Source organism: Ambystoma mexicanum, chromosome 3p, assembly GCF_040938575.1.
Source record: "Ambystoma mexicanum isolate Mex_15411 chromosome 3p, UKY_AmexF1_1, whole genome shotgun sequence".
Classification (NCBI taxonomy): domain Eukaryota; kingdom Metazoa; phylum Chordata; class Amphibia; order Caudata; family Ambystomatidae; genus Ambystoma; species Ambystoma mexicanum.
The window spans coordinates 790,163,705-790,175,028 of NC_090925.1; the positions used below are offsets into that span (position 1 = coordinate 790,163,705).

At 44.6% G+C, this 11,324-nt stretch overlaps 1 protein-coding gene across 4 annotated transcripts in view; it reads left to right on the forward strand.

Moving 5' to 3' along the window:
* Positions 1-10,995, forward strand: part of LOC138580891 (uncharacterized) — a 414,120-nt gene extending 403,125 nt beyond the window's left edge. For all 4 annotated transcript variants that reach the window (XM_069651786.1, XM_069651787.1, XM_069651785.1 and 1 more), the window contains one exon: positions 7,671-10,995. In XM_069651786.1, the coding sequence (XP_069507887.1) occupies positions 7,885-10,206 (2,322 nt within the window). In that variant the 5' untranslated portion in view covers positions 7,671-7,884 and the 3' untranslated portion in view covers positions 10,207-10,995. The remainder of the gene's footprint in view (positions 1-7,670) is intronic.
* Positions 10,996-11,324: the final 329 nt, after the last annotated feature.

An 11,324-nucleotide genomic window follows, 5' to 3' on the forward strand; every position in this document is an offset into this window, starting at 1 on the left:
CCTCGAAGAACAAGTTACTCTCTTAACTGGTAACGTTCTTTCAATGGGATGGTCCAACGACGTATTCCATATCTCTCCCTCCCTGCCTTCCCCGCTACAGAATTTCTTATGTGATTGCAGCTTACGTTTCCGTAAGGCTTTGTGTGGTCAGACTGGCAGAAGACTGGTGCCACACGTTCTGGGAAAAAAACTACAACTGAGGCTACGGGCGTCGTGCGTCCTACTTCTAACATCCAGTGACATTGGCCGCCGGAGGAGGTCCTCGAGGGCGGCGTATCGATGTCATCGACGCAGACGCCGAAAGATTTTCCGAAGCAGCACAGCTGTGGTGATTACTGTCATAGATATGGAATAAGTCGTCGGACCATCCCATCGAAAGAACGTTACCAGGTAAGAGAGTAACTTGTTCATGTATGACACAACTCCACCCCTTGCATACTTGTACACACCTGTTGTTGTGTTTTTTCCTATGACAATACCCATGGACCAACTGAGGTCCTGGGCTGCATTCACTCTTGTGTTGTAAACCCTTGTTAACTGTGTATCCAAGAGATCTTGCACCATCAGAAGGCTTGCACCCGCCACACTCTTGAGGGTGGTACCTAGTGGTACACCTACATATCAAATGTACAACTGTCCGTCTGTCTGTTATTATGCTAACAATTGATATATTATATGTATCATCACCAAAATTCAGAGATTAAACTAAAATTATCCTGAATCTCAAAAGTGTGGGTCTCCCATCCTGATTTTTTGTTTGAATATATTTCCAAGAGGGCCGCCAGAGTGTGGGCATAAGGGTCCATGAGTCCTTCATTTCTGTTTAGTCACATGTAACCCAATCCACATGACCCATTCATCACTAATTGGGAAATTATGAAATGGGTCCGTTTTGGGGGCATTGAAGTTTCTCGGATTGTGGGAAATTGCCTGTATAGGCAGTGACACGATCAGGTAAGCGAAGCATCAGTACATGTTATCTTTGGGTTGAGAGTCCTTCTGACCTGTTGCAGCTAGAATTGGTCTGTTTGCATTATGTTCCATATGCTGCTTAGGTAAGTTGGCGGTGTTCATCAATCCGCAATTGGAAAATGTATGGGAGCTATGGTTCCCATGAGTTTGGCGTTGTCCTGTATATAGCCATGTAGAAGCGTGCTGCTGACTGTGGTTACTGTTCGATTTAGGGGGTGCAATTCTGTGCTCTTCTCTACATATTCTTGAGGTATGCTTTTTGACACATACAACGTTGACTATTTCGATTACTTTAACCAAGGATTTATCATCAACTAAGCCTGTGGCCGTCAAAATAAAACTGTGGAGGAAGGACTGGCTGGGAACACAGGGACAAAAGCTGAAGTTTTATATCAACTGCCCCAAGAATGCTGGCTGTATAATCTCCCTAAATACTTAATGACATTTCATGCAGCTTTTATCGAACACAATACTTGCGCTTTCATCTTAACCTATATCCAACCAAAGAAGTCCTAATCTCAAGAAAACAAATGGAGGGGAATGATTTCACATGTAGATTGTGTTCAAAATTGAAAAACTTTGAAACATTGCAGCATCTTTTACTGTTCTGCCCAGGCCTGACTAAAGCATATCAAGTTTTGTATATTTGAATTTGTTTTTGAGATTGTGATTATAGCTGTGTTTACAGCACTGAGTGCAGTGGACAGGAGTGTTCTGTTTTTGGACACCATTTTCTAACCCCCTCCATAAATCCATCACGTGCCTTTTATGTGACAGAGGTTGGAGTTTTTAAAATTCCAAAAGATTTTTTTGAATGCACTTGTCTCTGTTCTCTTGAGGTCTGTTTTTAGTTTTCTTTATGAAAGAAGTATTAATGTGTGTTTAGAAATACTGTTCTCATTCTTCCATAGTTTGCCCGACTGCCAAGATCTTGACTTTTGCTGTATGGTATGAATCTTGCAAGTTGGCATGATGATCAAATCTGGTCACTAGTAGTGTTGTTTACCACTTGCTGCTCGCTTTAATTCTTGTGAAGCATCATCCTCTTTACTTTCAAACACCTACATTAAAGTGCATTGTGCAGAGTTGCTATGTGAGGGCGGAGGGGTGAGTAGCTAGGGGATTGGGTTGGTCCTGCCACTACCAAAAGTGACTTTTAAATGGTGGCAGTAGAGGGGATCCCTAATGTTTTCCACCCCCACCAACATGCAGTAGTGCAACCTCAAAAAGGGTAAAGATCCCTGCTTCTAAAAGCAAACAAGGAAATGACATTCAGGATCTCTGCCCAAGAAATAGACCAACGCTCTCAGGCCACTTTGCCTACTGCTGCATTAGTTGCAGTAAACCACCCTGAGCATACCTTGGTAACTGCCCCTCTTGGTCAGTCTTCTGCTGACAGCTAAAGGGAGCTTAACCACACTAGCCGGATTAGCGGTCAGCAACACAGGCCCAAACAAAGCCTGCACAATAAAGAGCAAGAAATCCCTGCACTTGTACACCGAAGAGTTCAGATGACCGTCCTCCTGATGAGGTGCAATGGCTGTCAGAAGCCACAGAGCCCCACTCTGTATGTGCAAACGCTGGCGTCTGGCCAAAAGGCATTGCAAGATGACCACAGCATTATTAGCCGCATTCGTGGATGCCGAGAGAACAGGTGAGGGAAATGTTACAATTAACCAACCAAGCCCTGCACACAATTCAAATCTACATTCAAGGCAGTGTGGGTAAAGAACCAATTCCGATCCGGGAAACAAAACCACACTGGTCCTAGCCAATCCGAAGGGTCACAAATTCATATTCCCCAGAACCACTAAAAAGGGGGTGAGGAGAGATGGAAGGAAATGGGCATGGAGTTGGGAAGGAAGCAGGGTGCTCAATGGTTCTTGCAGACCATGCCACTTGGGGAAGAGGTCGTTTACACCTTGGTCAATGTAGAGCATCTAATCTGGGAATGGAGGAACTATTGAATTATCCTTTGCCAAGAAAGAGGAAGCCTGAACAGAAAGTGCTTCCAGAACGAAGAGCTGTGGCAGGAGGATGACATGAATTGCCTGCCTGCAAAGCACCCTGAATTGGTGGGGGGGTAGGGAGGGATACCCATTGAAGCAAATGTTGTAAACCCAATGTTTGAGGGAGACCGGTTGTGGATGTTGAAGGAATAAAGGTTTGGAATATACTTATGAAAGTTGATGAAATGGGTCTGTGTGAGACCTATTGCGAAAGCTGATATGCAATGAGTGTTCTTAGTACTTAGTGGAGTACAAATTGAAGCAACGTGAGCCTGAGGGAAAACCTCTGAGACCAACTCGGAACCTGAGAACTGGAAGAGGCCTTCAGTGCTGGCAAAAGCAATATGACTAGAAGAGTGGAGACTGAGTAGACCCTGAAAGAGCCTTCCCAGGAGAAGTATTTGCTTAGGCTTGGACATTATTTTGTTGGCTTAAAGATGTGATCTATATTGGCTGAATGTTGGTATATTTGTGTTGATATCTTAGAGTACCCCAGGAGGCTAAAACACCTTTTAAGATTAGGTTTGGAACTTTCTGATGGCCACTGTGATGATTCTAGGGATATGGGCACCTCTCTCCAAGGGGGAGCCTCCCCTTTAGGACTAGTTTTACAATTATTATATACACAGTTTACTAATGGCTGACTTTGTTTCTTACCCTATATATTCCCAATCTCCTGCAAAGAATGAGGAGAGACATGTGAACCGCCTACAGGAGAAGCCTGCCTGGGACAACCAATCACAGAAGATTCCCAGCAGGCTTGTGGCGCTTAACCATGCCAAAGGAGGTGTGGCTGGCGAGAGCGAGACAACAGCAGTGTTTGCGTCAGGAGAGCAATGCGCACCAAGAGGGTGCAGAGAGGTCCAGCTAACTGCTAGCCGGAGCAACCCAGAGAGGCTGAAGGGTGAAGAGTCTCCAAAGGCCAATGTGAAGTCCAGTTGAAAAGTCACATAAGTGACTCTGTATGTACCGAGCTACAAGAACGGAGGGGAAGAGTGACGATAGGCCAATGTGGAGCCCAGCTAAAAAGAAGTGACTCTGCAATGAGATGAGACGACCAGACTGCACCTTCCAAGGAGCCCCTCTCACAGTAGTCAGGTACCCAGTGGCTCAACTGGAGAGGAAGGCGGGTGAAGAAGAGAGAAAGAAGGAAAAGAAATCCAGAGTATTAGAAGACAAAGAGAACCCCAGATTGGGGAATGAGAAGAAGAGCTCCAGAGTGGGGAGAACCTGATGGAACCCCAGAATCAGGAGGAAGAAAGAGTGGGGAGAGACCTCTGGCTGGAACACCTGTATAGCATTCCAGCACACCAAGGCATGTCTTTCTTACTCTTGAGCTATGGGCAAAGGCCTTTACTAAAAGGGATATGGTTGGGGTTAGAAGCCATCTGTTCCAAACTAATAGTCCCACAAAGTCTTTGTTTTCTCTTGGGAGATGGGGAAAGTGGTATTCTTTTGGGAGATGGGGAAAGTAGTTAAGTTAGAGTAGGATTCCGAACGTGGTCTTTCTTTACTTTTAGTCATCCTGACAACCTTCCTTTTGTTATAGACTAGGGCTTGTCCTTGTAGATTTAGAGAAGGCTTATTTGAAGTAGACATACCTAAAACTCTTGAAATGATGTCTCGTTGTCCGAATCCTGATTCTGACCTTCCACAATACAGGGTTGACCCACGTGTTAGTGAAAACACTGGGCCCTAGAGCCAGACTTCCCGAAGTGGATACACCCCAACCCATAGGGTTTGATATCTGTAGCTTGGCAGAGGTTGAAATACCAGTTTAGCAAAGGAGATGAATCACTACTGGCCTGGTGATCTCTCCACCGAAAGGGACTAATCATCTTTTAGTAGCTAACTCGTGGTTGGCTTGGAAGTACTGCAGGGGTTATCGACCCAGATACTAGGGGGCATGGGAAGATGGTGTTACACAATGCTGGGTGCCAGAACTATCAAATAAAACTAGAGACCCCTTAGCTCAGGGTATCCTAGAGCAAGCACTGACCTTTACCCTACAGCTAGTTGAAAATCTGTCTACCACAGAGAGGGGTAACCTAGGCTTTGGGCACGCTCATAGGAACTTAACCATTCCACAGCTAGCAAATCTGGAGGGTACCATTTGCCTACCCGATCTAGCCTTCTCCCAGAGAAACAATCTGAACCTGGCTGAACATTTGACAGTGCTATTCCCCAAGATCAATTTTTTTTTACAAAAAAAGGGTCTCTTAAAGTAAATAGGGAAGGATGGGACAAGGAGTCACCTCGTGATCCCACTGAGTCACTGTAAAATTGCGGGGGAATTAGCCCACTCTCATCTAACAGCTGGGCATCAGGGGTTGGGAAAACCCAAGATCAGGTTGTTGGCTTGTTTTACTGGGCCAGAGTTTGCGCAGATGTCAATTTGTGTGGCGTCATGTGAAATTTGCCAAAAAAACTTGAATACCCCGGTACACCGAACCCCCTTGCAGCCCCTCCCCATTATCGAAATTCCCTTTACAAGGATTGCGATGGACATTGTGGGACTGCTTGAAACTTTTCAAATTGGGGAGAGGAATATAATGCTCAATTATGCCACCCGATATCCCAAAGCTTTCCCCATGAGAAACCACACTCCTAAAACATAGACTAAAACATCTGATTCCCTTTGTCGCATGTGGGATTTCCTAAAGAAATTCTTACAGATCAAGGAACTCCTTTCATGTGAAAGAAGTACTTAATATTAACAAGGACTTCTGTATATCACCTGCAAACAGTCAACTTTGTGGAGCGTTTTAATCAGAACCTAAAAGGCATTGCTTAGGAAACGAATAGGCAGATGGAACGAACTGAGACCTAATGATTCCATGTGCCCTGTTTGCTGTAAGGAAAACTCCTCAGTCCTCACTACATTATTCCCCCTTTGACTTATATGGTAGGGAATGTCTGGACATGCTAGATATGCTGCTGGAAACTTGGACGAGAGAGAAGATGCTCCTTTGCCAATATCTCAGGCTGCTGACAAACTCATGAAAGCGGTGGGAGAGATTGTTCCGGGAGGAATGGGTAAGAGGGAGCCATCCCTCTGCAGTTAAGCCCCACCCTCCGTAAGGGACAGGGACCCTGAATGGGCTATAAGTCACCACCCCCCTTTACTAACACTTTTGTTGAATATTTAGGGACTGGGTTTTACAATGATCATCTACACCCTTTACTAGAGTTTATGCCCAGTCTCTTGTGAAGAATGAGCGACTAATGAACCAGCCCACAGGACCAGCCTCGCTAGGTCAACCATCACGGAAGATTCTCAGCAGGTCACACAAGCTTAACTGCACCATAGACTCCAAAGGAGGTGCGGCCGGAGAGAGTGAGAACACCAGCGTCAGCAGGCAGGACCGTTATCGGCAGGCAGGACCGCAATGCCCACCATAAGGGTACAGCTAGCAGCCTTTCAGAGCAGCCCAGAGAGGCTGCAGGAACAATGGACGCACCATATAGCTTGGACATTGCTTGGGTGGCCCAAGTAGGGGCAAGGACTTCTTGGAATAGCTGGTTCCCTATATATTATCCCCACCAAAAATATCGCCGTACATATGGTCGTTTGTCTCGCCATAGGCGATCATTTTTGGGGGGGATAATTTGTAGCCACGGGGGTTTCGGGTTGTCCCCCGCAGGGTCCCTGGCTCAATATCGCATTTTTGTATCGCAATATTTTTGCAGGGATATTAACACATGGGACCGAATAGCTTAAGAGCTTCCATTTGAGTGCTGAATTCGGAAGGCCTTCTGGAGGGAACTCCGTTATTAACCCATTCCTGACAATATGTACTTTAGAAACCTCCTCATAGTTTCGAGGGAGCCCTATATTCTGTAGGCGTTTAGTCCAAACCCTTCACTGAAAAGATGCACAAAAGACATTGTTGAAACACCCTTGTTATTGTGTCATGCGTCGTTGCTCAGCCTTACAAAAGTAGACCTTAAACTGACGTCGTGGGGGCGTAGATTTTCCCATAATGCACTATCCAGCAGTACAACAAATTGCAGATGCTGAAATATTGCTCTGTGGTTACTAAAATATAGCTGGATTGTCACGAACATGCATTTGGCTGACAAACTGTACTTGCATCACATGGTCGCCATTGCTGCATTGCCTCACACTGCTCTATTGTTTGTCTTGTGAAACTTCTGTTTCACAAGTTCACCTGATCTTTGACAAAGGCTTCATAACTATAATCAATTTCAGGAATACCTGGTGCTTTAGCTTCCTTGGCTGATACTTTCCAGGTGCTTAACTGGATGAGCAGTTCCCTATCTGAGAACTGTAACTCCTTGTGCTTTTCTTTCTTGTCTGGCATTTGCTTGTTCCTTGAGGGGTGCGGGGGTCAGAAACCTTGCTCTGTGCCAGAATCCTTCAGTACTTGCCATGTTTCTGTACTCCTGGTCTTCTACTTGTAGCTGGACCAATCCTGTGGTTCTTGCCCAAATCTGGATACGCATCACTGGCATGAAGCTGAATTGTATTGGTGGCCTTAACTGACTGTCCTTTGCAAGTCAATTGTTAATTGTTGCATAACCATAAATCTAGTAATTTAACTAACCACATATTCTCATCCACTATTTAAAATCAAACTTGGAATGTCTTCATGATTTTTGTTTAGAGCAGCTTTTTATTAACAAGTCAGTATTGGATATTTACAGTACATTTCTCTTGTTCTGCAGGAGGTAACTGAAAGACAAGGTGTATAAAGAAGAAACATTGCGGATTCCTGAACTGACCACAAGTATCTCTTTGAAAGTGAACTGGTATACCACAGCAGAAATTCCCGTTCCTGTACAGTGTGGAAAAACCTTTTATATGAAGGTTTAACTCTTAAAATCCAATTTTTCTGCGCAAAACATTTTATTCTGAAGAAACAAGCGTTCAACTGTAAAGATGCTCTTACACTGCACTGTGTGTCAAATGGGTTTCAATTATAAGTCTCAACTAAAGAGGCACCTCCTTATTCACACTGACCTGAAACCTTTTGCCTGTTCACAGTGCGGGAAGGCCTTTAATAAGAAGTCAAATCTTAAAAGGCACTTAAGGAGCCACAAAGGAGTTGCTGATACCAAAAGAGAGAGACGCTTTTCCTGCACTCAGTGTGAAAAGGCATTCCACAATACGTTCTTACTGAAACTGCATCATATGACTCACACAGGAGAAAGACCCTTTACCTGCCCTCATTGTCAGAAACGTTTTAGTCAGAAGGGGAATTTCCAAAGGCACCAGAAAATTCATGAAGACCCGAGGAGTGAACAAAAGAAATGCCTTTTCAACACAGACATTAAGGTATCAAATTCCAAGAAGCTCCTAAACCACCAGATCAATTTTGAAGTCATATTCTGCTGTCCTGAGTGTGATCAATGCTTCAGCCAGGAAGCCCAGCTAAAAAATCATCAGATGAGCCACACTAGACCATTTGCGAGCAGTGAATGCAAGAGCTCAAATGAGACTTTGGAGCTTAAACGGCAACTGAGTATCCTCAGTGAAGACCGTTCATTTCCCAGCAGGGATCCATGCGATGAACAATGTATCACTGATCCAAGCGACCCAGAGAGAGCGCTGAAAACCCACACTAAACCATATTCCTGTACCGAGTGCAAGAAACGCTTTCTTTCTACGTCAGATCTTCAAAGACACCAAAGTGTCCACACTGGAGCCAAACCCTACACTTGCCCACAGTGTGACAAGTCCTTCACTCAGGTGGGTCATCTGAAAAGGCACCAGAGTACCCACACCAGAAAGAAGCTTTTTTCCTGCTCCTCCTGTAAAAAGCGCTTTAATCGGAAGGACCACTTTCAGATTCACCAGCGACTACATAAAGCGCGAACCACAGAGATGCTTAACAAGAGCTGCTTTTCTTGTGCACAGTGCTGGCAGGGTTTTAGTATAAGAGAAGATCTTCTATGTCACCAGAAAGTCCACACTAAGCGGCATATCTGCACAGTGTGTAAGAAGAGCTTTGCATTATGGTCCTATCTTTTAAAGCACAACAGAATTCACACTCGTCCTCGCCAACAAAGAATCCGTAAATCCGAGAGACAGAGGCGCTCGGCAGAAGGTCTGCATTGCAAGTCAGCAAAGGATGCAAAGGAGGATATTGCAAGAGAAATTGGAGACCAGGATGAATGTGTACAGAGAGACATGGGGACTAACTTACACAGGAGGAAGAAAAGATGCTCTCTGCAGACCATCCTTCCTACCAAAATAAATACTCAGAGTGATAGTCCCGCAACAAGTGAGGTACTGGAAGTGCCTGCTGTCAGTTCTCAGCCGAGTGATCCTCACACAACTAGTGAGGTATTGGAAGTGCCTGCTGTCGATCTTCAGCCGAGTGATCTTCCCACAACTAGTGAGGTATTGGAAGTGCCTGCTGTCAGTTTTCAGCCGAGTGAGCCTCCCACAACTAGTGAGGTACTGGAAGTGCCTGCTGTCAGTTCTCAGCCGAGTGATCCTCACACAACTAGTGAGGTATTGGAAGTGCCTGCTGTCGATCTTCAGCCGAGTGATCTTCCCACAACTAGTGAGGTATTGGAAGTGCCTGCTGTCAGTTTTCAGCCGAGTGAGCCTCCCACAACTAGTGAGGTATTGGAAGTGCCTGCTGTCAGTTTTCAGCCGAGTGATCCTCCCACAACTAGTGAGGTATTGGAAGTGCCTGCTGTTGATTTTCAGCCAAGTGATCCTCCCACAACTAGTGAGGTATTGGAAGTGCCTGCTGTCTATTTTCAGCCGAGTGATCTTCCCACAACTAGTGAGGTATTGGAAGTGCCTGCTGTCAGTTTTCAGCCGAGTGAGCCTCCCACAACTAGTGAGGTATTGGAAGTGCCTGCTGTCGATTTTCAGCCAAGTGATCCTCCCACAACTAGTGAGGTATTGGAAGTGCCTGCTGTCAGTTTTCAGCCGAGTGATCCTCCCACAACTAGTGAGGTATTGGAAGTGCCTGCTGTCGATTTTCAGCCGAGTGATCTTCCCAAAACTAGTGAGGTATTAGAAGTGCCTGCTGTCAGTTTTCAGCCACCTATCATAAAACCAACAACATTTATCTTTAGGTCTCCTACGACCGTCCATCCTTCACCATCACCTCTGCCAACAATGCTGGGGAATGGGACTACTGAAGGACCTACCTGTGCACCTGCATTTATCCCACTATCGCCACCAGCGTCGCCTCTATTTCCAGCACCGTCGCATTCCAATTACAAAGTGAATGTGGTCTGAACATTTCCTTTTGGAACCAATATAAAGCAGCAATGTATTTTACTCGTCAGAAGAACTTGCTTGAATATTTCAATTCTATGTTTCTCCTAATTCAGAGGAGGAAATCGGCGATAATCCTCCAAACAAGATATACTTGCCTTTTCCATACGAGAACCGAAAACATTAACTCCCACCGCATCCGCAGTGAGCTGAAACAGGAGTACAGTTACAAGCAAAGTCCCTTTCTCATTTTCTTTAGAGGAGAACACCAAGTACAAATATTATGGGGCATATGACAAAATAGTCTAAGGCATTCATAACATTGAGCCTTGATGTGGCAGCTGTGAGCACAGAAGTTGTGTATACATTTAGGAAGCATGGGTTTGCAAGTCCAATCTTCCCTCCTGAGGTTTTGGAAGCATGGGTTGGTTTCCCTAAGGTAAACGTTACTGCTGTGTATTCCTGTTTTTTAAATGGTCCAACATTTTTGTGTAAATGCAATTACTTATGGGTATTCTGCAAGGTTTCTAGTTTCCTATATCATCTCCATCCCTCTCAGCAAGCTAATTTCTGTTGGAAAGTATAAAGTACCTCCCATTCACCTGTTCGAAGTTACTAAAGTGCCATTAACGTATGCAGAAGCCAAGAGCAATCCAATTAACGTATGCAGAAGCCAATTTGGAGAAGGCTGCATGTTCCTTGATGTTATTTTGATTTGATTATTTAAAAGTAGAAGGACTTGTGGGCACTTAAATACAAATTATAGTATTTATGATTGAAATGTCATTAAACATTATAATACCCCGAGGAGTACTTTTTCTATGCCAACTATGTTATTCTGAAATACAGGTGATGGGGTGCTGCACATGTTGGCAGAAGGGCTAAGCAGTGTTAAAGGCTGGATACACTCTACTTTATATAAGGACACACATTAAAAAAATGTGCTGTAAAATGTATTGAGTACATCCCGAACTAGTCCGATTTACAACTGGGCTCTGACTTCGTTCTATGCAGTGGTTTTGAACAGTTTTCCTGCAACTATGTGTTTCACACTATTTAATTTCAAACTACAAATCACAGATCTGCTCACAGTGCCAGACTGATCATACTTTCTCAGATGCCCAAGTCATGGTGGATTC